Source organism: Triturus cristatus, chromosome 4_1 (genome assembly GCF_964204655.1).
Source record: "Triturus cristatus chromosome 4_1, aTriCri1.1, whole genome shotgun sequence".
NCBI lineage: Eukaryota > Metazoa > Chordata > Amphibia > Caudata > Salamandridae > Triturus > Triturus cristatus.
The window spans coordinates 675463459-675490407 of NC_140585.1; the positions used below are offsets into that span (position 1 = coordinate 675463459).

At 43.7% G+C, this 26949-nt stretch overlaps 1 protein-coding gene across 2 annotated transcripts in view; it reads left to right on the plus strand.

Moving 5' to 3' along the window:
• The window catches only part of CTTNBP2 (cortactin binding protein 2), a 636925-nt gene that overhangs the window by 507637 nt on the left and 102339 nt on the right, over positions 1–26949 (plus strand). For both annotated transcript variants that reach the window (XM_085653125.1, XM_085653124.1), the window contains exon 18: positions 25159–25364. In XM_085653125.1, the coding sequence (XP_085509251.1) occupies positions 25159–25364 (206 nt within the window). The remainder of the gene's footprint in view (positions 1–25158; positions 25365–26949) is intronic.

Consider the following 26949-nt stretch of genomic DNA (forward strand, 5'->3'; position numbering starts at 1 on the left):
CTAAGGTAAAGTCCAAACTAAAAGAATGGTTTTAGAAACCTAAAGGATCTGAAAAATCAGGGAACTTCGATAAAGGAAAAATAGAACAAGGCTGGAAAAATTAAGTAGGAAGGTGTCAGCATTGCAGAATCTCAGTCAAGAGTCTTCTTGGGCTAGAAGTAAGTGTTAGCCTAAGCCAAGGAAGCATAGAGGTCCAAGCGTCTCAAAGTCCAGGTAAAAGTGCAGTAACCTCAGGCAGTGTAATCATTCAGGTAACACCCTTCTGTTCGCATCATCAGGGGTCCATTATCTTTCTCCTTTCTCACATTGAAGACTGCAACATTCGTGAAGTATTCCACACTGAACATAGGAACAACATTGTCTTTTCACACTCTGGCTAGGCGGCAATATGGAGGAATAGATTCCTCAATTGATGCTCTTACTTCCTCTGGTTATGTATATAAAGTTTTATATAGCGCGGACATGACCCAAGCAGGTATCAGAGCGCTTTACAGACGATCAAGGACACAGAGTTGGGCCCGAAGGTCAGTAACAACAACAGTGATAACATGTTCTTTCTTGTGAAATAGCCACTACAACGCGGCTGTTTCCATGCATACCCTTAACCACGCATGCATGGTTACCACACATAGCCTTTACACGCATACCTCTACAACGAATTAAGTTGTAAAGGTATGAAGGGAGCAGAAACGCTACGGGTTATCATGCCATTACGGAAACTGTACACTGCATAGAAGCTTTTGGAACTTTGAAAATTCTTGAAACCTGAACTGTAAAAACAATATACGAAATCACGTTTTGTCGTACTGTGAAGCCCTGAAGAAGTCTCTCCAAGAGACGAAACGCGTTGGCTATGGCTAGGATCTCTTGATCTCTGGAAAATACAGAAAATATTTTCAAGGAAAATAAAGAAGAACTACCTCAAGAACAACATATCTTGGATGCTTTATTCATTTGCAAAATCATTGTGATTTCTGACTTTATATATATATATTCTATATAGCGCTGAACCATTGTGCATCAAATCTTAAGTTGTAAAGGTATGAATAGTAAAGGTATGTGTGTGATGGGTAAACAACCTTACCACACAAAGCCTTTATCAAGCATGCCTATACAACTTAATTTGCTGTAAAGGAATGTGTGGTGCTCTCGTTTTTGAGACCGAAATGTCGCTTGCACAGAGACGCAAAACATTTATTTGTTAAAGATGTGGAGGCTATCGGCGTCGTTAGAGGAAATGGAAAGATCCTTCCGCTTCCTCTTTATGACGTGCACCGCGCATTAGAAGAGCTTGGAGAAGAGACATTGAGGAGAGGTAAGGGGGATTTTAGTTTATAAATAAAATTGATTTAAGGGATAGGGGTTGGGTTAAGCAGGGGTCCATTTTTAGGGTTCTGGTCAGCGGAGGGGTATTTGTTAGAAGGGCTTGGGGGTTGGTATTTCAGATGCAAGTAGTTCATGTGTGTGATTTTTAAAAAATGCTTTGAGGTAAGTGTAGTTCTGCGTAAAATATGGGGGCTGAAAAACAAAGTATTTCAGTAAAGTTGCTGGTGCAAGCCGCGCAGACCGCTGTGGACTTTAGATTCTCTGATTTGCCTGATCCGAAGTACCGTTTCCACCATTTAAAAGCTTTGAAGCACATATACATTAGGCATTCCCTTTATAGTCGAGACATTAGTTTGACGCTATTATTGGGAATCACGTTGGGCTCAGTTTTTAGGTTTCAGGGCAGGGGTATTACTTTGAAACGGGGAGATGGTTGCACAGGGGTACAGAGGAGGGGTATTTTCAAATAAAAAAAGATCTGGGGGAGGGTGCAAGGGAGCAGTAATAGGTCTTGGGGTAGGGGTCTGTGAGAACCTTGACCATGAATATGCCCTTACCATGCATTGTTTTACAACTAAATTCATTGTAAAAGTATGCATGGTAAAGGCATATTCGTAGTAAAGGTTATGCGTGGTAATAGCATTTGCGTTGTAACGCATGCGTGGTAAAGGCATGCGTTGCAACAGAATGCGTTGTAACGTCATACATCCTTCTTTCTTCAACGTCTTTTTCTCAGGCTCTTTCCTTCTATCACTAGTATAGTAATGTATCTATTCTTCATCTAACTATGCGTGACACAAATAAATGTAAACTGTCTGTACATTAGGTTCACATTACATGTAGCATACAGTAAAATCTTAAAGGTATGCATATGTGTGTCCAAGAACTACATTTTAATGCAATATAAAAAACAGTACACACATTACATGAATCATCAATTTGTAATATAAATGAAATGTTATAACGTGAAGATGGTTTCTACTTCAACATCTAAACAATAAATGTCATTTAATGTATTAAGGCACACATTATAATAATTGAATTGAATTGATTTCGGTTTTAGTGAGTATATATCCACTGAGTAAGGATAGTTTGAGGGTTGTGAGAGTACTCTTTGTACAAAGCAGGATACTGTTAAAAGCTCTGCAGGTCTTTGCAGTTTTTGACATCCTGAAGCCTGAAATCCAACACACTCATAGCTGAACCATGTATTAAAAAGCCATTTAAGAAAGATTCTCCTAGTCCTCAAATCTAGCTTCGCCTTTTGTCCTGTGTTCCTCCATTTGTTCAGTTCCAATGAAACAAGAGCAACACATTAGTAAACTATTACCTAATCAGCACTTTTGTCCAAACAACTCTGTGGAACTCATCAAAATGTTAAAAGAAATGAAGGAGAAATCTGGGAGGCTAGCAGGTACCTCCTCTCCTTCATGTGTGCCTGGACCCTATTGACAAATTGTGGTTCATTCCAGTTGTGTTATTCCATCCTTGCTGATTACGCTGGTACCACTACTTACTGAATGTGTTCTCACCCACTCCCTGTGATGTGAGCCCAGCTCGGAGGCCTGGTATGTTATGTTAATTTGTATAGCACACTAATCAACCAATGGGGTATCCAGGCGCTTGGGGAAGGTGTGTAGGTGTGTGGTCTCAGAGTACTAATATGAAGAGCCAGGTCTCCAGCTTCTTCCTGAACTCAATAAGTGAGGAGGAGTCTGTGATGCGTTGGAGGGAGGGTGTTCCAGGTCTTGGGTGCTATGTAGGAGAATGAGCACCCTCCAGTATTGGTTTGTAGATGCAGGAAGTTTGTGAGAGTGAGGCAGAGCATAGGTGCCTTGTGTATTGGTAAAGTGTATGCGGTTGTTGAGGTATTCTGGTCCTGTGTTGTGTAGGGCTTTGTATGTGTGCGGGAGAAGTTTTAATTGGCTGTAATTGTGAATGAAGAGCCAGTGAAGCTTCCTGAGGTGCGTTGTGATATGGGTGTGGAGTGTGGAGTCTTGCGACTACGTTCTGGATGGTCTGGAGTCTGTGTTAGTTGTTTGGAGATTTTGGCATAGAGTGTTGCTTAGTCCAACCTGCTGGTGATGAGCGCATGTGTGACAGTCCGTCTGGTGTTCTGAGGTAACCATCTGAATATCTTTCACAGTATGCGTAGGATGTGGAAGTAGGAGGCTCACACTGCTTTGACTTGAGCTGTCATGTTGAGCTTGTCATCTAGGATGATCCCTAGATTTCTTGCGTGGTCTGTGGGTGTGGGTATTGGTCCTAGCTCCGGCGGCTACCAAGTGAAATCCCATGGGTAGGTCCTGTTGCCAAAGATCAGTACTTCCGTCATGTCGGAGTTGAGCTTCAGGCAGTTGGTTCGCATACAGTCTACTACCATGGTCATGCAGATGGTGAAGTTGGTTCTGGAAATGCTAGTCTTGTCTGTCAAGGAGAGGATGATTAGGGTATCCTCAGCATAGGAGATGACAGTGATGTCTTGTGATCGGATGATGTTGGTGAGCGGTGTCATGTATGTGTTGAAAAGAGTGGGGCTGAGGGACGATCCCTGTGGGACACCACATATCAGTTTCTTGGAGTCTGATTTGAAGGGTGACAGTCTGACCCTTTGGATTCTTCTTGTGAGGAAGGAACAGATCCATTTGAGAGCGGATCCTTGTATGGCAATATTGTGGAGTCTTCTGATGAGGGTATTGTAGAAGACAGTGCCGAAGGTCATGGAGGAGTCAAGCAGGATGAGGGCCTCGGTTTCCCCTCAGTCCAGGATATTACAGATTTGGCCAGATGAGTACTGTTTCGGTGATGTGGTTCCTTCTGAATCCTGACTGTGAATTAACTAGAAGATGGTGAAGTTCGAGGTGGGTTGTGATTTGCTTGTTGATGGCCTTCTCAATCACTTTGGCTGGAAAGGGGAGCGGGGAGATAGGTCGGAAGTTGCTCAGTTGATTCAGGTCGGTTGTGGGCATCTTGGGGAGGATGTTGATTTCTGCAAGTTTCCATTCATCCGTGAAAGAGGCGGACGTGATGAAGGTGTTAATGATGTGGGTCAGGGTGGTGCGGAAGATGTTTGCGATTATGTTGTGGAAGAAGTATATAGGTTGTTGCAGAGTTGTTAGGAGTCAGTAAAGTTGTTGACAGTGGTTGAGGGCGAGGTGAAATACTAGATGATTGAGAAGATCTCCTTGCATCTGTTGGAGCTTCCTTTGATGCCGTCCACTAGTGCTTTTTGCTTGGTGTCTCTTATTTACTGATGATAGCATCTGAGTGCAGCCTTCTAGTAAGTTCTGTCGGTGGTGTTGTGTATGGCTCTCTATTTCCTTTCTAGCTGGTTACAGTGTTGTTTGGTGTCTCACGGGTCTTCTGTGTACCAGCTGGCCTGCTTGTTTGATCTACAATGCTTGTTGGGTTTGATCGGTGTGAGGGAGTCAGCACAGTTTTTGATCCAGTTGTTGAAGTTGTTGGTGTCCTTGTTGAGGTTTTCTGTGGTGCTAGGCTGATCAGAGTTGAGGTGCTGAGCCAGTCTGCTTCTGTGATTTTGCCCCAGCTTCAGCTTGGAGTGCTGTACCTGGTAGGGGTGTTGACTTGCGGTCTGTTGATTTGGAAGTAGATGATGGCATGGTTGATCCATTTGAGGTGTGTAGTGGAGTTGTATTTGATGCGGTCACTTGTAGTAAAGATGTGGTCCAGTGTGTATCCTGCGGTTTGTATTTGTTCTGTAACGAGCTGAGTGAATCCGATGTTGCTCAAGCTTTTGAGGAGGGCTGTGGAGCAGGGGTCGGTTCAGGCTTCCAGGTGAAAGTTGAGGTCACAGAAGAGAATGTAGGATCTGTTGTTGATGGTGAGCGGAGCAAATAAGTGGGTGAGGAGTTTGGTAAAGTTGGCTCATGGTTCAGGTGGTAGGTAGGCGAGGGTTCCATTTAAGGTGACGTTTTTGGAGATTTGCAGCATGAAGTGCAGGTATTCCATGAATGGGGTGGTGTTCTCTGTGGATGTTGTGCATTTGATGGATTCCTTGTAATCCTCCTGGCTTGGGAAGGCGGTCCTGTCGATCAATCTTGTAGCCCACTGAGATTGCTGAAGCAATGTCAGGAGCCAATGAGGGGTTGAGCCAGTTCTCTCTAATGAAGAGGATGTCGGGTGTGTCGCTGCTAAGAAGGTTCCATATTTCAGACGTGTGTTTGCTAAGTGATCGTGTGTTGAGAAGCATGCATGCGAGTGGATGTTGACGTGCAGGTTTACTGTGACTTGTGGTGTAGGGTGGGAGTGTAGGGGTTGTTGGGGCTTTTGTGGTGTGTGTGTATGTTGGAAGGGGGTGCTAAGGGCGTTGTGGGTATTTGCTTGTACGGTCTGGATGGGTGGCTGCTGGAGAACCAGCAATTGGTGGAGGTGAAAGCTCCTAATGTGGTGTGTGTTGCAGTGCAGCAGCTGTTGGGGAATGGTGTCCAGGGTCTAGCGACCTAAGTAGTGTTGCATACCAGGGTTCCTGCCACTAGGTACGGACAAGTAAACAGGCTTGCCTTTGGCACCGCCAGTTGTGCGCGTCCACTGCAGGTCTGTATTAAAGCTGTCATTTGGAAATGTCCTTGGAGGGGGAGGAGTCCAAGTTGCCATGATTTCATTTCCTGTGCTCCTGGATGATGGGAAATGAAGTCCTCTTGATTGGTTTGTTTGGCTTCTTTTTTTGAAGATGTTATTAGTGGGAAAACCAGTAATGTCCCTTCCTGTCCAGATGGATGATGGGAAATTCAATGATGTCACTTCCTGTGCAGGTGAAAATGGTAGATCCAGTGATGTCACTTTCTGTGCTGATGGCTGATGTGTGGTGGGAAATGAAGTCCTCTTGCTTGGCTTCTTATTTTAAAGACATTTTTTATGAGAAAACCAGTAATGTCACTTCCTGTCCAGATGGATAATGGGAAATTCAGGGATTTCACTTCCTGTGCAGGTGGATAATGGGTGATCCAGTGAAATCACTCCCTGTACTGATGGGTGATGGGAAATTACATCTTCTTGCGTTGCTTCTTCTATTAAAGATGGTTTTGGCAGGAAAACGTGTAATGCCACTCCCTGTCCAGATAGATGAATAGAAATTCATTGATGTCACTTCATGTGCAGGTGAATGATGGGAGATCCAGTGATGTCACTTCCTGTGCTGATGGGTGGTGGGAAATCACAACTTCTAGCTTTCATTTTAAGTCTTGTCTACCAGACAGACAAAGTTGTCTGCTTGCGAAGTTGTGGGCTTACCAAAACCTTACAGTGTGCTTAGTACCAACCCATTTATTGTCCCTCTCATTGGCTTGCTTCTTATTCAATGGCTTTCCCCTTCTTCTGTCTGTTCCTCTCATGGAGCATAGCCTCTTTATCATCCCTTTGATAGGATGGCTTGTATCCCTTTAGTGTTCCCATTTAGGGAACTACTTTTTCTTTTTATTTCAGCACCTCATAGGCATGCATGTGTTTTCTAGCTCTCCCCTTTTTGTGCTTCCTTCTACGGACCCTTGCATTTTGTGTTGCTCTTCCTCGTGGGACGCTCTCTTTCTTGTCTGCTTCCCTCCCTGGACTCCTTATTGCTCTCTCCCTTGTGTACAGCATTGCACTCCCTCCCTTACCCAACTTTCTTTTTAGGTCGAGCATTTGAGACCTCTTGTATATACTTTACTATAGACTTATATGTGTATGTACTTTGTGGGCTCTGGAGATTAGCCCTGGGACTTGTCTGCTTAGGGATTTTTTTTCTCTTCAACTGCCTCTATTTAACTGTCTTGAAAGAAAATCACCAGTAGAGGTCAGTAAAATACCAGAATTGCTTTCTGCTTGTTCAACTGCCTCTATATAACTGTCTTGATAGAAAACGATCAGTAGAGGTCAGTAAAATACCAGAATCACTTCAGCAGTCTCTAGATTCCAGTTCATAGAAATGGTCTTCCACGAGCACCCGCAGACAATAATATTTCTTTCAAATCTTGTATTTTCAGTGATATGACCACCGAAGGCCCTGATTTTATATTAAAAAACAGAGCTTTGAACTATGTTTTCCCGCTGAAAGACAATATTTCTCTCCATGTGTTCCCACACCTGGCATGTCACGCAGTTTGGTGCTTACTTTCCCTCCATGTTAAAGAACAGTGGATGTTTCAGCACCCAGGCTAATGTGCTGCATAGCTAAATACATATAAGGTCCCAAAGGCAAGACTCATTGCATTGCAAATGCTTGTTATTTTATGATGATTGCATAGCCTCAGCAAATAGCATTAGCGAAGTTAATTTGTCCGAAAGATGAGACCTATTCCCTTTACCAATGCTCATAATTTCTGTGCAGACAGCCTACCTAGGTTGCAGAAGCCTCCTAAGATGAGTAAGGCGCGGTGCTCTCCCAAACCACGGTATACTTCATTGCACCACTGGTTGTAATTTAGGGCCTGATTTAATTTTTGAAAATAAGATTATTCCATTGCAACAGCAATTGAGTATCCTGACGTCCAAGAATGCACTCCACCTGCCAAATTTAGATGCAGATGGGGCTTGGTTTTATCCCTCCAGCCTATTGCTCCCCTACCTCTGACATGCATTTAATCTTTTTGTGCACTTATTTGGAGGGCCCGGCAGCTGCCATTTGCTGCCACGTGCTCTGCTCCATCAAAAGCACTTTCACACACAGCATTTTTTTAAATTAAGCCATCTAAGTTCAGTCCATCATCTTAGCACAGTCATTAACCCCTTCGCTGCCAGGCCTTTTCCCCCTCCTGTGCCACGCCCTTTTATGGCTATTTGGGGTAGTGCGCGCTGAGGCCCCTGTAACTTTTTTACCACATAAGGTATCCACGCCAAATTTGCGTCCTTTTATTCCAACATCATGGGGATTCTGAAGGTACTCCAGGTTTGTGGATTCCCCTGGAGGGGTCACAGAAATGAGCCCAAAATACAGCAAAATTTAGGTTTTTTGGGGGAAAATGGGAAAAACGGGCTGCAAATGAAAGCATCTGGGGTTTTCCCTGCAAATGTTATCAAAAAAGGGTTTGTGGGGCTGAAATCACCATTTTCCCAGCTTTTAGGGGATACCAAACTTTTGTCAGAAACCCAACATTGTTTACACAGTTTTGGCATTTTTCTGGGACATAGCCTATTTTTGCTATTTTTTGTGATTTCAACGTCCTTCCAGTTAATGGTAGAAATGGGTACAAAAGCAATAATGGATCCTGGAATGCTATACATTTTAGAGAAGTAGACAACATTCTGAATTCAGCAAGGGGTCATTTGTGTAGATCCATCAAGGTTTCTTTATAAAAACTAACAGTTAAATATAGGATAAATTGAAAATGTGTTGAAAAAAGCGCCTTTTGTGTCAACGTTTTCACCTGTAACTTCTTCTAATTTTGACAGCTCTTTGAAAGCAATATACCGTTACATCCGCTGGACATTACTGGTTGTGGGGATATATAGGACTTGTAGGTTCACCAAGAACCCGACGAACCCTGAGCCAATAACTGAACAGCAACTTGCAATGGTTTTTTATTATGTACCGGCTATATAGTAATTATTCTGTAAAAATGTGTACATGGAGAAATCGGTATGAAAGACACCTATGTATTTCTGAAATGGGAACAAAATATAGAGTTTAGAAACAGTAGATATTTGCACATTTCCGAAATTGGGAATACTCATACTAGCATGAGAATTGTCAGTCATTTTTTAGAATGACTTCTTTTTTACACAATGTCATTCATTTGGAAGGCAGAAATGCATCGAAAGTCAATGGGTAATAACAGTTCCTTTACAAATCTAAATTACCCTAAGTCTCCCGATAAAAATGGTACCTCACTTGTAGGGGTAGGCATAGTGCCCACGACAGGAAATGGCTCAAAACCCAACGTGAACACACCACATTTTCACAATGCGAAATTACCCTTTTTTAGCAAAGTGCCTAGCTGTAGTTTTTGAACCATAGCTCTGCCGGCACCTAGTGAAACCTAGCAAACCTATACATTTTTGAAAACTAGACACCCAGAGGAATCCAGGATGGGGGGACTTGACTGCCTCCCACCAGGGTCTGTTACCCTGAATCCCTTGTAAACCTAAAAAATTGCCCAAAAAAACAAATTTTCTCCACATTTCTCTGGTGGAAAGTTCTGAAATCTGCGTGGATCTACAAATTTCCACCCACCCCGCGTTCCCCAAAGTCTTCCGAGAAAAATGGTACCTCACTTGTGTGGGTCGGCCTAGTGCCCGCGACAGGAAACGGCGCAAAACGCAACGTGGCCACACCTCAATTTCGCTGTGATCAATTACCCTTTTTTGGCAAAGTGCCTAGCTGTAGTTTTTGAACCCTAGCTCTGCCGGCACCTAGGGAAACCTAGCAAACCTATACATTTTTGAAAACTAGACACCCAGGGGAATCCAGGATGGGGTGACTTGACTGCCGCCCACCAGGTTCTGTTACCCAGAATCCCTTGCAAACCTAAAAAATTGCCAAAAGAAACACATTTTCCCCATATTTCTGTGATGGAAAGTTCTGGAGTCTACTTGCATCCACAAATTTCCACCCACCCAGTGTTCCCCAAAGTCTTCCGAGAAAAATGGTACCTCAATTGTGTGGGTCGGCCTAGTGCCTGCGACATGAAACGGCGCAAAACACAACGTGGACACACCTCAACTTCGCTGTGAAAAATGACCCTTTTTTGGCAAAGTGCCTAACTGTAGTTTTTGAACCATAGCTCTGCCGGCACCTAGGGAAACCTACCAAACCCACAAATTTCTGAAAACTAGACACCCGGGGGATTCCAGGGAGGTTTGGCTTACGTGGATCCCCCAATGTTTCCTTACCCAGAATGCCCTGCAAACTTCAAATTTAGCTGAAAAAATCACCTTTTTCACACATTGTTGTGTGGGAAAGTTGTGGCATCACCGGGCTGACACAAATTTCCTACCACCCAGCGTTCCCCCGGGTCTCCCAATAAAAACTGTGCCTCACTCGTGTGGGTGGCCCAAGTACCCGTGACAGGCAAGGGCCCAAAACGTATTGAGGCGACATGAAAATTGCCTACCTCAAAACGACCTGGTTTTGCAAGGGGGGGTCACCTGGGTTTTTGGCCCGGTGCTCGGCGGCCACCTAGGGGAACCTACCAAACCCACACATTTCTGAAAACTAGACACCCGGGGGATTCCAGGGAGGTATGTCTTGCATGGATCCCCCAACGTTTCCTTACCCAGAATGCCCTACAAACCTCAAATTTAGCTGAAAAAATCACCTTTTTCACACATTTTTGTGTGGGAAAGTTGTGGCATCACCGAGCTGACACAAATTTCCTACCACCCAGCGTTCCCCCGGGTCTCCCGATAAAAACAGTGCCTCACTCGTGTGGGTGGCCCAAGTACCCGCAACAGGCAAGGGCCCAAAACGTATTGAGGCGACATGAAAATTGCCTACCTAAAAACGACCTGGTTTTGCAAGGGGGGTCACCTGGGTTTTTGGCCCGGTGCTCGGCGGCCGCCTAGGGGAACCTACCAAATCCACACATTTCTGAAAACTAGACAGCCGGGGGATTCCAGGGAGGTATGGCTTGCGTGGATCCCCCAACGTTTCCTTACCCAGAATGCCCTGCAAACCTCAAATTTAGCTGAAAAAATCACCTTTTTCACACATTTTTGTGTGGGAAAGTTGTGGCATCACGGGGCTGACACAAATTTCCTACCACCCAGCGTTCCCCCGGGTCTCCTGATAAAAACGGTGCCTCACTCGTGTGGGAGGCCTAAGGACCCGCCACGGGCAAGGGCCCAAAATGTAGTGAGGCGCACTACGTTTAGGACCCTTGCCTGTTGAGGCGCACTACGTTTTGGACCCTTGCCTGTCGCGGGTACTTGAGCTTACCACACGAGTGAGGCACCATTTTTATCGGGAGACCTGGGGGAACGCTGGGTGGTAGGAAATTCGTGTCAGCCCCGTGATGCCACAACTTTCCCACACAAAAATGTGTGAAAAAGGTGATTTTTTTCAGCTAAATTTGAGGTTTGCAGGGCATTCTGGGTAAGGAAACGTTGGGGGATCCATGCAAGCCATACCTCCCTGGAATCCCCCGGGTGCCTGGCTTTCAGAAATGTGTGGGTTTGGTAGGTTCCCCTAGGTGGCCGCCGAGCACCGGGCCAAAAACCCAGGTGACCCCCCTTGCAAAACCAGGTCGTTTTGAGGTAGGCAATTTTCATGACGCCTCAATAAGTTTTGGGCCCTTGCCTGTCGCGGGTACTTGGGCCTCCCACACGAGTGAGGCACTGTTTTTATCGGGAGACCCAGGGGAACGCTGGGTGGTAGGAAATTCCTGTCAGCCCGGTGATGCCACAACTTTCCCCCACAAAAAAGTGTGAAAAAGGTGATTTTTCAGCTAAATTTGAGGTTTGCAGGGCATTCTGGGTAAGGAAACATTGGGGGATCCACGCAAGCCATACCTCCCTGGAATTCCCCGGGTGTCTAGTTTTCAGAAATGTGTGGGTTTGGTATGTTTACCTAGATGGCCGCCAAGCCCGGGGCCAAAAACTCATGGGACCCCCTTTGCAAAACCAGGTTGTTTTGTGATAGGTAATTTTGATGTCTCCTCAATAGGTTTTGGGCCCTTGTCTGACACGGGCACTAGGCCTACCCACGCAAGTGAGGTACCATTTTTCTCTGACGACTTTGGGGAACGCAGGGTGGGTGGAATTTTGTGGACCCACGCAGATTCCAGAACTTTCCACCACAGAAATGTGAGGAAAATGTGTTATTCTGGTCACATTTTTAGGTTTGCAATGGATTCTGGGTAACAGAACCTGGTGAGAGCCAGTCAAGTCACCCCATCCTGGATTCCCCTCGGTGTCTAGTTTTAAAAAATGTACAGGTTTGCTAGGTTTGCCTACGTGCCAACTGCGCTAGGGCCCAAAATCCACAGGTATGCACATTGCTAAAAAGAATTCGGAGCCCAGTGGGCTTTCTGCCGCCCTGGGGGGGATTCGGGGAAGGGGGTTTCATCCCGATATGCCCCTAAAGGGACAGAAAGACTGTGGCTATTTTTTGTGGGGGTGAGGGCATTGTATGACCACTTTGGGCAGCCCCCACGCATAAAAAAAGCCAGCTTACTCACTGGCGTCTAGTGGGCTTTCTGCCCCCCCAGGGGGCAGATCAGGGGCCACTGCCACCATCTGCCCTCCCGGGGGGGCAGAAAGACTGGAATTTCTCTGGGGGTGGGGTGGGGTATTGTCATGCCCATTTTGGGGAGCCCCTACCCCTACACTAATAAAACAAAAAAATCCATGGTTTCTAGTGGGCATTCTGCGCCCCCATGGGGGGCCAGATTGGGGGCTACAGCTCCCATCTGCCTCCTGGGGGGCAGAAGACTGTCATTTTTGTGTGGGGGGGACGGTGGTGGCATTGGCGTGCCCGTTTCGGGCAGCCCACACCCTAAAAACAATTGCGCAAAAAAATCCCTGGTGTATAGTGGTCATTCTGCCTCACCGAAGAGGCAGATTAGGGGCCAATGCCCCATCTGCCCCCGGGGGGGGGGGGCAGAAAGACTGTGATATTTGGGGAGTGGTGTGGGGGCATGGGCCTGCCCGTTTTGGGCAGCCCCACCCCTATTTCAATTTTATTTTTAATTCCCTGGTGTTTAGTGGTCTTTTTGCCCCCCCCCGGGGGGGCAGAAAGGCTTTAATGGTGGTGGGTGGGGGCATTGGCGTGCCCGTTTCGGGCAGCCCCCACCCTAAAAAAAAACGGACGAGAAATCCCTGGTGTATAGTGGGCTTTCTGCCCCCCGAAGGGGCAGATTAGGGGCCAATGCCCCATCTGCCCCCCGGGGGGCAGAAAGACTGTGATAATTGGGGGGTGGGGTGGGGGCATGGGCCTGCCTGTTTTGGGCAGCCCCCACCGCTATTTTTATTTTTACAAAAATTCCCTGGTGTCTAGTAGGCTTTTTGCCCTCGCGGGGGGGCAGATTGGGGGCTACTGCCCCCATCTGCCCCCCAGGGGGGCAAAAAGACTAAATGATGCCAAAATTATTTGGGGGGAGCAAAGGCCCTTGCCCAAAGGGCCGCTCCCCCCTCCCTGGTGTCTAGTGGGTGAATCCCTGCTTGGGGATCGCCCTCCTGTGGCGATCCCCAAGCAGGGATCCACTGGGAGGGGTACCATTGGAAAGGGGAGATTCTCCCCTTTCCAACGATACCTCTCCCGTCTTTCTACGTGGTCAGGGGGCTGAGATAGCCCCCTGAGCACGTAGAAAGTGAAACTGAAATGAGCCTCTTGGCTCATTTCAGTTTCACTTTCAGTGTAATGACGTTGGCGCGCCGTGCGCGCCGATCGTCATTGCACTGAAAGCAGGGGGGGTCCTCGGGAGCTGGGGAAGCTCTTCCACAGCTCCCGATGCTATTTTCAGTAAAAGGGAATCCCTCTGGTGCCCGCACCATGACGTGCTGGACTCGTCATGGGCACAGCGCGCCTGTGCTCCATGACGAGTCCAGGAAGACATGGGCACAGAAGGGGTTAAAAATGGATAATTGTACCTACAGAAAGGCACAACTGGAAACAGCTGATGTGTCATCTAGCCTTTTATTTACCTAATTTGCCGAACCTGTGCGTTTTGCCATAGAACATTTTGCTTCATGCTGATCTTATATAGCTTCAGCTATTAGCATCACAAAGTCAACATGTCCAAAAGATGAGACCTATTTCCTTTGCCAATGCTTGTAATTTCTTTGCCAATGCCTGTAATTTCTTTGCCATTAGATATAATGGGGTGACCCTGTGTCTCTCAGAACCTGGGTATTTATAATATATAAAACAAGTGGTTCTGTTGGGTAATATTGCTTTGAACGGTGCATACAATGCAAAATGAAAATACAATTTGTTAACCACAAGTGATTTTTGAAATAAGGAGTAAAGCCTTATATTTGAGAACACACCACGAGAACAAAGAAATTCGTCACAGATAGAATTATTTACATTTTTGTTATTTACAATGGAAATTAATATGACTGTCATAAAAACATTGAATTTTGTCAATACAGTAGTGACTGTAGTGAAGAATAAGTGACGTGGTGATACGTGAAGTCAGTGGTGCTTTACAGACATAACAAACATGAGTGACAGAAATGTAGTGGATTCAAGAACTTATTTATTTCTGTGCATTTCTTTGCAGCCAACCTAGCTGGGCTTCAGTGTGTAAGGGGTGGTGCTCTCACACACCAAGTCCTGCTTCATTACACTACTGGTTGAACTTTAGGGCTTTAATTAATTCTTGGTCGTAATAGAGTATCCTGACCTCCAAGAATGTTGTCCGCCTACCAACTTTAGATGCAGGTGGACCTTTGTTTAATTGCGGTGTTGACTACTCTGTGCCCACCCTGATTAAAGTGCTCTGATGCCCTGTGAAGTAAGGATCATTGGAGTCAGACTTAAAATTCCACCAAACTGATTTAGATGCTAAGAATTAGAGGTCAGTTTTCACTGTCCGTCACTGTCAGGAAAACCATGAGGGTAAAGGGGCAGAGAAAACTGCTGAGTGCTCCCATTGCTATGAAATAGAATGCCCAAGGAGAAGGGATCATGTTTTTTTATTTCTTTCAAAAAGAAAATCCTGTTTCAGGGTTTTCTTTTTGAATAAAAAAAGTATAGTTTGGTGCAGGGCTCAATCATGTTGATGTAACCGTGCACCAAATTGCAAAAAGCTCTGACAGGAAACTGGAAGTGGCCTTTTGGGGAAGAGAAAGCAGACCCTCTTTGGCACCCTCCGCTGAGGTGATCTGCCAGTACCCAGACGTAAGATCAAACGCGCTGAGGACATTTATAGCACCTTACCAATTGAGCTCATCAGCTCGGGGGCTCCGTTACTTACTCAGGTTCTTAACTCTGCAGTCAGAAAGGGCCTCACCAGCTCTTCATAATCCATATCTTTCAATGGGGGCTAGGTGAGATCCTCAAACCCATTGCACTAATTGATTCAGCAGTCAAAGTGATTGGTTGGGTGGTCTTAGCCAGGCTTTCATCCTTGTCAAATGACAGTAGTATCCTCTCAGACCTGTAATATGGTTTCAGACCTGGCCGAAGCACTCTGGATCAATGTCTGAACCTTCATTTACTCATCAATACAAATGTAACCAAGCAGGAAAGTTTGCATATGGTCTTCATGGATCTTACGTCCGCTTTTGATCGTGTCAATAGGGACAAACTTTGTTTGAGTCCTGCTGATTTTGATGGGGTTCGATATGGTCATTGTCCTCTTTCTAAGAGACCTGCATAAGGACATGTTCTCCAGTGTAAGATATTGCTTAAACAGTCAATGTACGGTCAGCTTTGGGGTGGAGAGAGGGGTTAGACAGGGTGTATTCCTGGCCCATTTTTGTAAACTCTTTACATCAACTGCATTGAGTTGGTTTTATGTCAGAACACTGCAGATTTGCCTCTAGTAGGCACCAGGCCCATTCCGGCGTTGCCATACGCTGATGATCCAGTTTTGTTAGCCTGCACATCTCCAGGTTTAAAATGGTTAATGCACTCTAATGAATAATTCATGAGTTCCCTGGATCTTTCTATAAACTCTAGCAAATCCCATATTAGGATTGCGGGCCCCAAGTCCACGAAATATTGCTGGCGGTATATCTCTGGCAGTGACGATCAGAAGTCTACGTGCGTTTCCCCATTTGGGGATTCAGTTCGACCAAACAAGCACCTGTTTCATCACCTCGCCTGTTAAAAAGCATTCGCTGATTCAGCAGTTGCAGATTTTGCATCTAGGCTGGGCTCTAAATTACTCCTGACTGCTTAAGATTTACCAAGCGAAATGTATCTGTCACTGCGCCAGGTAGTGACATTTGTGGTTATGCCAACACTCACACTCTGCAAATAGTGGAAAACTCTTACTTCAGGTGACTTCTTTCACGAGGAACTTAGGTGGTTATCTATCTCGGCGATGAATGCTTCCTCCGTTAATGAAGATTGTAAGGGACTGTCTGAAGCTGGATGGCTCAACTCGGATTACTAGTTGAATTATGTTAAAGCAATGTTTTATGCTCTTGGGTGCCTTAGCATATTTCCGAACCCTTAAACTGTCACTAGGTCAAATCTGAAGTGGACTAAGTCCGCTTTTCTGGCCTTAAAAATAATAAAAGACAGAGCAGTTTGAAAATCCCACAGTTTGTGCCCATGTTCTGCTGAAATTCACTCTGTTTATGAAGCCCTTTTTGATCATTGTGCGTAGCACCAGACAGTCATTTAATTTGACTAGATTTGTGTTAAATTTGAACCATTGCCTTCTTGTGGTGCAGAGTAGTAGGCATAAGGTCAGCAGTTTATGTCCTTGCAAGTGCAATTTAGCTTCTGTACAAGACACACTGCATTTCGTAATCTTTGTAGGTTCTTCACATACTTGAGGAGTAAATGTATAGGCCACTTTTAAAGAATTACAATTTTACTCAAGTAAGACCACCATTAATTTTTCTACAGTTGTTACAGACACATCATATTTATTTTTCGGTGGCCGGTTTCCTGAGAGATGCAGACAAATTGAGGCTTTTAATGAAGTGTTTTAGCTGTGATTCCATGTTGCCTAATCATTTTGCACAGTTCCTTTTTATCTTGCTTCTAAATTCAACTATTTGTTTTTTATCATGATTTTAATGTTTTATTGGTATTGGTTTTTACTGTGCTTGTTTTATTGCTTCTATGTTTTTAATGTACCTGAATGTTTTATTTTCATATAAACGGAATAAAAGTATTTTGACTGACTGACTGAAGTAAGAAGTTTCTGGATGCTTCCACCCCCAGAAGTGCTTGGAATATTCTGCCTCTTTGCCCTGGCCCCAGCTTGCCCAGGGTCGCAAAAGACTAGTGTCAAACCCTTTGAGAGTGTGGTAGATGACAGCTCCCACCCTTTATCAAGTCGGATATGGCCCATCCTGCCAACACCTATTCCTCTTTGTTTCACTGTCTGGGAGCAATGCACAAAGACCAACTGCCAGGTACACCTAGTCATGTGACACAGGATACAGTATATCACAAAAATAATCCTTGAGGATTTATTCAACTTCTGTTAATCAATTCAATAGTCACCGCAGTGAACTTAATTTATCAAATACTCAGATACAGAAAAAAATATATACAAAAAGAGGACCACAGTTCATTCTTTTGTATTTGTTTTTATCTGAAATGATTCTTTTTACTTTATAAATATTTTCATTGGTTTCATACGTAAACATCCGGAATACACAAATTAAATTCGAACATTGGCAACACAAACTACTGTATTAGTATAAAAAACATCAGCAGTAGTTATTGACACTTTTCTCTCCAATATGTACCATCCACAGTTGGTCATATAATTTCAGCAATTGTAATGTATATTGACAACAAATGAAATTTCTTTGCGTCAAAACAGTGTCATAGCGTCGACGTTTCGGTCTCTTTATCTGTAAGGTTATCCACCGAGACCATCATCAGGACCAAAGTTGCACCATGTATCTAGTACAGAAATACATACGTATAATAAATAACACATAATTTTCAACAACATCTGAGTAATACTTAAAGTATTGCCATACACCAAAGGAAGACAGGTCAGCAGGTGTGTTCTATTTACACCATCAAAATGGGTGCACAAGTACTAAGTCCCCAAGAACTATATAGCCACCAGTGTACAAAACACAAACCACAATGTAAGCCGTGCATTATTAATAGTGCCACACTTCTACCTTAAAAACACCCTGTAGTGCAAACACTATTCAACACTTACTCCTTCAATAAAGATTTCTCTCTCATTAAATTGTCTCGTTTTTCAAGGGAGCACTAAATTTAAAAGACAACCAAAGAATATATTAAAAAACGAGGGAACAAACTCTACAATCCCAGTCATCAGAACAAGAAAACACCTGAATACCACTACAGAAGACGATTACTTACAATGAAGCAGCTGCTTTCGTCCGTGCTTCCGTACTCTGAAAGTAACCAAAAGCAACGAAGTCAAAAAATCAATAAGCCAAACGGTCCACTCAGACATGTCTCACTATTCCCTAATAGCTCTAGACTTGTATAACTCTATATCGCGTGTCCAGCTTACCTCGTAGACTACCCAGGATACAGTAGGCACAAAATATTTAGGGCAAGAAAATGCCTAACCACAATCCTTTCCACTAGGCCATTTGAGGTAGGGGAATATAGTGCTACCTTTGAATGCTTGATGTGGAAACAATCAATAAAATCTTTCATAAGAGGTGAAGTGGGTGCCATTGTCTGTAACCAATTGTCTTGGGGGATCCTCAATTTCTAAACATTTTGCAAACATTTAACTGCTTGAGTGCTCACGACGAGCTCAGCTCATCATGAGTCACAATGGAGCTGTGCTCATGACGAGCTGAGCTAGTCATAACGGCCACGGCCCGCCCACGCGCGATTAATTCCCCACCTGTGCGGGAGAATTAATCAGTGGGCGGGGTCGTGACGAGCTCAGCTCATCATGAGCACAGCTCCACTGTGAGTCATGACGAGCACAGCACCCCCCCACACACCCGCAGGGAAGGGGTTCATAACATTGGTGGTAGATGCTATGGAAACAAAGTCAAAATAAACCCATTTTGAAAAGTAGTCAATGAGGACTACCAGAAACTTCTGATCAGTCTGTATTATTTCAAAAGGTCCAGCAAAATCCAGAGCTACTTTGGACCAGATATCATCTGGTAGCGGGACTATGTGAAGTGAAGTGCCACCTACACCTAAATGGGCTTGATGTGCAGCTTCAATCATCTTTTCTCGCAAGGAGGATGGCGAGATGCAAACTTCATTTCTCATAAGGACTCCTTTAACCAGTGTGAGTTCCCCTTCAACTTGAGCAAAAGACTTCAGAGTTCAAACAAGGGATCCTTTTTTAGGCCAACCTTTAACTGAATAGAGGACTTCATCTTTGCTCAGAGCATTCATCCAGTCATTAAAGGAAACCACACCAAAGGAGAACTGTAAAGCATCATTCAATGTGGCCACTACGCTCTTCATTTCACACTTTTCATCACTTGCATCATTGCTTTTTAAGGGCAATCCGGAGAGACGGGCAGCCCTCATGTTTTTCCATTCCGGAATGTAATTGATGGTAAAGTTATACTCCTGTAGGTGTGTTAACAACCTTACCAGTCTGGCAGAAGCCTTGCCAGTTCTTCTGCCATTATGCATGTGAAGTAACGTTTTTGGTAAGTGTAAAGATCAAAATATGTGCCCCAAAGGAAATATTTAAATTTTTCAATAACCAAGGAACAAGCTAAAGCCTTCCTCTCGATCGTGCTGTAATGTGTCTCTGCCTGAAGCAATAGTACATTCAAACTTGGGACAACACCACACCCAAACCACACTGACTGACATCAACCATGAGTGTAAACTTGCAACCAGAATTGTAAGAAGACAGAGCTGGAGGCTTCACAATAAGATCCTTGATGTTTTCAAACACTTGAGCAGTCGTATCATCTCAAACAAACCTTTGACCTTTTTGCAATAGCTTACGCAAGGGTTGACTCACAAATGCATACTTGTCGGAACCTAGAGTAATAATCGCTCATCCCAAGGAGAGATTCTGTATCCTTCGGTAGAGGCACCTCACTGATATCCTGTACTAAAGACAATTTTGGTTTGGTGCCGTCCACAGAACTGTGATGTCCCAGATAGTCTTGCTGCACTAAAAAGTGACATTTGTCAATTTTGAGAGCAATGTCAACTTCCTTGAAACATATAAGACTCTGGGCCAAATAGCATTTTTCCTGAACAGTTTCTGCAACAATCACAACATCATCTTGATAGGCCTGTGTGCCACCTACGCCCGACAGAATGGAATCCATCAACTTCTAAAAGACACTTGCTGCAGATGCCAAACCAAAAGGAAGTCTCAAAAATTGGAATGCCCAAAAGGCTGAGTGGAATCTGATGATAAGCTGACAGTAAATCCAAGAGGTAACACAATTTGGCTTTTTCTAAGTTGGCTAACAAGTCCTGAATTTTTGGAAGTGGATGGCAATCCACTAGAATATTTCTGTTTAGGTTGCGTAAATCGGCGCACAGGCGTATCTCACCTGTCTTCTTGTGGTCAATCACAATGAGAGTGACCCACTTGGAAGAGTCTTTAGGGATAATGACTCTTTACTTGACTAATTTGTCGAATATGACATTAAAATCAGGCCTCACAGACAAAATTACTGGTCTGGATATATGCGCAATAGGTATTGCATGCTTCTTTAATTTTATACTATGCGCAAAATTACGAATTGCACAATTTTTAAAAAAAAACTCTAGATACTGCATAGTGACCTTAGTAATGCGATCTGTAGTGTCACTAACAGTATTTATACAAGCAGGATTTACCACCAAAGGATTATCAGCTCCAGGAATCATCATTAAACCTAGCTTGGCTAAGTCTTGACAGCCAATGATAGGTTTACCTCTTAATGCAACATGCACTTTTGTCATAATCTCTTTCCCAAGACGCCTAATATTTTCCACAAAGAATCCCAGCATGACTGTCATGCTCCCTGTAAACCTTAGGAGCCACTCTGGAGAACTCATTGTTTTAGTGTTTTCCCAACACTGCGCGAACAAGGTGTCTGACACAATAGTGATGGGTGCACCAGAACCGGCCATCATCTACAATCTAATACCCCCAACGTATGCTTCACACAAGGGACTTTTGATTGGTTCAGGGTTCTTTTCAAGAACATCCAATGTAAGTTGGGTTAGAGAGATCATTAGTGCATTCAGGTAATGATGTATCGACATCCATAGAGTGTACTTGAATGTTTCCTTTACCTCTACATAGTCCCTGAAAGTGTCCTATTTTGCAACACTTAATACACCTTTTACCCTGAGCTGGGCAGGCTTGCTAATTACTCATGTGTGAATTGGAGCCACACCTAAAACAATGCAAAGCTCCTTTCTTTTGAACAAAATTTGTGTTTTTCTCTTTGACAGTTTCAACATTAAGTCTCACTGTCATGAACTAGATTGACAAAATGATTGACAGAGTCGGCATTGATGAGTTCACAGAAGATGATGGAGCGTTCCATGGACTTGGCCAGCACTAGCACTTCTGTAAGCGTGGGGTCACAGCAACTAAGGAGTCTCTCTTGAATTTTCTTGGAATTGCAGCTATACCCGAACTGATCAATTATATAAGTATCCAGAGCAGACCCAAAGTTGCAACTAGAAGCCACATTTCTGAGTGCTGAAATGTATTATTCTACTGTTTCCTCCTGTGACTGTCTTCTTTTAAAGAAATTAAAATGTTCTTGGAGCACACGTTTGCTCCAGTCTCGCAACAGCCTCAATGTACTCATCCCAATCATCAAAATGCTGAGATGGCAACATTTACTGGAAATTATCAAATACTTGTTGTCCTTCTGTGCCCAGATGACTAAAAAGGAGCACTGTTTTTCTCCTGGGAGAGAATTTATTTGCCTCCAGTGCAATCAAGTAGTTCTCAAAAGACCTAAACCATTTCTTGCAGAGTAGTAGTGGTTTACCCTGGTGTTGTCGATAGGGTGCAGCTGAAGCAACTGTATGAGACTGCTCATGTTAAATAAACAAGCGCTTAGAAATATCGCCAATAATGCCAGGAAATGTTGAACACCCAAGAGCTTAGAAAAATGCCCTATAAAAGAAGCAAATAGTCAACAGAGACAGTACATAGCTGCTTGGATAGGTTTGCAAAGGACGTCACAATGATGTATAGGTGCGAGTTGAAATTGTGACTTAAACAGTCAAAACCGTAAAGCGCAGCGTGTAAACTCAGTGGCGACAATAAATGAACGTGAAAATGTGCCCAATTGAAGATGGCTGCCACTCAGACATGTGATTATGTCACGTGATTGTGCGTTACTCAACACGGCCAAAGCAGAATTTGAGTGTGACCAAGTGCTCATGGGTGCGCCATGCTCTGTTGTCTAGGCGCATGGGCAGCAGCGTCTGAAGAAAGCGGGCAAGGAAGGGTGCACCTGGAGGCCAAAGTTAAGCAAAGAGGACAATACCATACAAGTTTGTAGAAGGAACAACGAAATACGGTTCCTGTGGAGAAGGGGAGCTGCTCAATCCGGCACAGGAAAAAACATTGCGTGACAGGAGAAAAGCCTGAAACTAATGAAAATCTGCACTGACAGTGAGCTCCTGGTTCAACTCATCGCCAAATGTGGTGAGCATGGTGGTACAACAATGGCAAGTCTGAGGCAGCAGGTGCATTGAAGAAAGTAGCTTCATTCCAAGACAAGGAGCCCATGTCCTGTTGGTCCCTGCTCCAGTGTTTCTCAGCAGCCATGGAGAAAGAACTTGGAAGCATGGGTGCAGGGCAAATACATCCATGTAATTGTATGTCATAACATTCAGACACGAGCCCCTAATGCGAGCCCATAGTTACATAGAGAAAAGACTGGTAAGTATCACACTACACAGACCTCTCAGATTTCCCACATCACAGGTGTAGATAATTAGTGGCCTCACCAGTGGCCGCTAAACTATGCCCTCTGGGTTACTGGAGGGGTCAGACTACCCCAAAAATGGTTGACTGGTCACATACTGTATCTTGACTAAGGATAATCAACAAAATAAATGACCAATTGGCTGTTTAAGACCAGATCTGAGTTCCCTTTCTGGAGAACACAGAGACAGTCGAAATGTCTCTATTCAGCTCACAAGTCCTGCGATGTCACATGTAATTGGGCCCATTTGGGATGCAAATAGGTCTCTTACTTTTAAACATTCAGATTGGTGAAGTCCAACATGCTGAAAGGCTTGATTTATGCCAAAAGTGTAACACACAATACATCTTTTGTACGTAGTATTTCCATGGATAAATCTGCTGGTATTGGGACCTCCTCGCCCATCGATAGGACCTCCTCGTCCATAGATATGTTAGTGACCAGACAACTGCTTATAAATTCCAGCTGTGTTTAGCGAGTATGAAGCTCATCCCTAACATGCTGATTATGCACACCAAATGTACCTCATAAGGCCCATTTCTAATATTCCAGTGCCCCTCCTACATACCCCATTACACTAGCATGTGTATGGGGTATTAGTACACAGTATTAAACAATGCTCAGGGCTCGAGCTCTAAAGTTTGGGCCTGGTTCTTTGCTGCCGTTTAACTATAAACCTAAGGTCTTAATGACTGGAGTAGAGGATCTACTTTTTACCCACAGTTTCCCTTTTCTGATGTGTTTCAGCAAGACAGCAGGCCCTTTCCATCAATGCACTCAGGATCTGGAGCATCATATCTGAATCCATCAGGACCAACCTAACATTGCTCTAATTTAGGAAAGAGTTTAAGACTCGCAGCTGTAAAAAAAACAAAAAACAAAAAAAAACATAAGTACTCTCCAATATTGAGTCAATGATTTCAAGGTGCTGACACTAAAATAGGACTGTAGGGTTGCTGTTTTATAGGGTGCTCCTTGATGTGCCATGGTACCGAGATTTTTGAAGGGGCTTCTCAATCTGTGGTTATGTGTATGGTTGTGTCTCTATAAGATGTTGGTTTTGCTATTTTGCTGCACTACAAATTACAAGAATTGCTGTTGACCTTAATAGTCAACAGCAAAATGTTGATTAATGTACTGCATAGTTTACTAGCATTCATAAGGTCTAGTCTGCCCCCATAACTTTGAGGCAGAGCATCAGTCCTGAAGGGCTTTAGCCCTATAAAGGGCTATAACTTGCTTTTTTGTGTGGCCTCCTAATTTGATGGAGGCCCAGGAAGTTTGGGTCTATCCTTTGTGGCCGGAGAGACAGAGCAATTGCACTTATTAAGCCCATAACTCTCAATCCACTGCCATTTGCCACTTCTCGCCTATCAGCCACGTTCAGTGTGATTATTGGTTCAAAGTAAGACCAGCACAGTACTATATAACGGCATGAATTCAGAGCACATTTATTATGGAAACACAGACATTGTCATGGCTTATAAATCAGCACAGAAAAGAGTGATGGACAGTTTAGCTGGTGACATTTTTGATTTTCTACTTTTATTCTTTTAATTTATCATCTTTATTCTTGTTTAAGACGTGTGCATGTTTTATTACTGGTGGGTAATTGGCTGAATGCAAAAATGAGCCTGTAGGCGAATGAATGGATGTACGAGCCCAGAATGACAATGTATGGTTGAGTGCCTAAACTCATCGGTAACTGAAGAGGCACGTTCAGGTATACACCTGACCAGTTGGCATTGTATTTGTTTCAAATTTTAAAGAGTACCTAATTCACTTTGGATGAAAGTTCTTTATGACTATACATATAGGAAGGGAATATATGTTATGTCACTGGCTGTTGATTGAACATATTTACCACTCAATATGACTACGTTAAATGCGATGGGTTTCTTTAATACTCTGGTCGAATAAGTTTTGCATGCAATGTATTTAATGATGAATCAGAATGCTGCACATATATGGCAGGAATAATGTATTATAATGATGTGCCTCACACCATATCTTACAGAAAAGCTTTTATCAAAAATATACTTGAACATTTGGTACCATAACATATTTCTGAATTCTTTAAAAGTGGCTTTTTGGAGTTTCTGTCTAAGTAAAGCATTCCACCGTGAAAAGGCAATGGCCTTTTATATTTTGTCCATGCCTGAATGTGTACGTCGTTTTTATCTGTGAATTTTTACAACAAAATGTTAGCCTCACTCCCTGGCTATTGATTTTTCCCTAAACCTAGTCACAATATAGTCGTTTTGGATGCAGCTTTCATTTTAGGAAAAGATGTTAAAGAAATGTTGAAGGTGCAGAAACCTCATTTAATCATCAGCAGTGTATACTATTCAGTTGTTTATTATGATCCATTTATGCCTGCAGTTGGATGTCAAAGCTGTGGAATGCTGTTGTTGCTCCAAGAGTCCAAGAAGCAATTTTCTCCAGGGCATCGGTGAAGAGACACTCCCCAGGTGGTCACAGAGTCGGCAGAAAACCTCCAAGCCAAGGACAGCAGGCTGTAGTAAGAGCTGCACTCAGTATCCTGCTGAATAAAGCTGTTCTACACGGCTGCCCAATCCCCAGAGCAGGTAATTCACCTATTGATAATGTTAATTTAACAACAAAATAAAAAGCGTCAAAGACAACTATTGCACTTTGTTTCTAATGCAGCAGAAAGACCTACCATTAAATGGTCATGAGCATGTACTATTTCTGTCAAACAAATAAGGTTTGTTTCGCAAAGCTTGTATTTCAGTGTGCTGGCAGAGCAGTAAGGAGATCTGCACCACTGCTGTCAGTGCAATTTGATTTCTGATGTCCCAGTTGTAGAGTTAAGGATCAGGGGTGTAGGGAAGGAGTAAAATGAAGCTTGATCTGTTGAAAAGGTAGTAGAGATACTGTCTGGGAAGTTGCATTGAAAGCCAACCTTCAGTACCCTCATCAATGGAGACAGATGGCTGACTATGTCAAAAGTAGTGGATCTCTCCACAAGTCATAGGGCAGCAACTTCATTTCTGCTACCTGATCGTCAGGTCATCCCCCAAGCAAATCAGAGCTGTTTCAGGTCCTCTGCCCAGGTGGATTCAAGTTTGCTAGTCAGAGAGTAGGTTGTTTTCTCTTATAAAGTTGGAGATCTGATGGAAGGCCTCTCTTTAAACTGGCTTTCGTAGGAATGATCCATTGGTGATCAGTCGGTGACTGCTGGGTCAGATGAACTGAGGTTCTTCTTGTGATTAATTTTATGTATGAGGTCATAGAGGAAGATACCACAGGTTAGAGACGTGTTCATGGTGGTTCTTGAGATACTGGGGAGTAGGAGTTTCTCGAAAGGTGAGATGGTGAGTAATAAACTGGGGTGCTCACCTGGAGCATTTCTTTGAATTCAGTGGTGATACATTGTTTGTAGTTAGCCAGTGTCTGTTGTCTGCAGGCGTACATTGTCTTGCTGTTTGTGATTTGGAGAGGGAGGTTGCTGGATGTCTTCCTTACATATTTGTAATCGCTCTTGTTATGTGGTGGTCTATGATGGAGGGCACAGAAATCTGAGAATTGAGGTAAATTTATGGCAGCGCATTATGGAATATGGACATATGATGATGTCCATTGGCTGGGTGTCTAGATTGGAGATCCGCTGCGAAAAAACTCAAATAATGTTACCCTTTTTCTGTACATTTTAGATCATGGTATGTTTGGAAGCATCATTTTCCATTTGGTTTCTAGAATGTCCTAATCTTCAGTCTTCTGTCTCTTATACATATGTTTAGATTTTCTTTGGGCAGTGGTTTGAGGATGAGGTGCTTTTAAGAATATCTGTCTGTCAAAGCCTTCACATACCCAGTGGTAAAGTTACTTCAGCTCTGTTATGAGATTTTGGGGGATGGAGGTATCTAAGTGAGAGTCAAATGTGAAGAATATGAGGTTGTTCCATTGTCTGTAGGTAACATTGTTGGTTTGTGATGTTTGAATAGTGGTTCCAGTGGCAGGTTTACCTCAAATGAGATGAAATGGTGGTTGCTGCTAAACATGTGGAGGTTTCCTGTTACTATGTTCTGTTTTGGTGATGACAAATTAGTATCCTGCATGGGTCCAGCTGAGTATTTTGACCTGAGAACTTGCTGGCATGAGTTGAAAGCCTCAGAGTCTAGCTTCATCAGAACGGTTATTGTTTGAGGG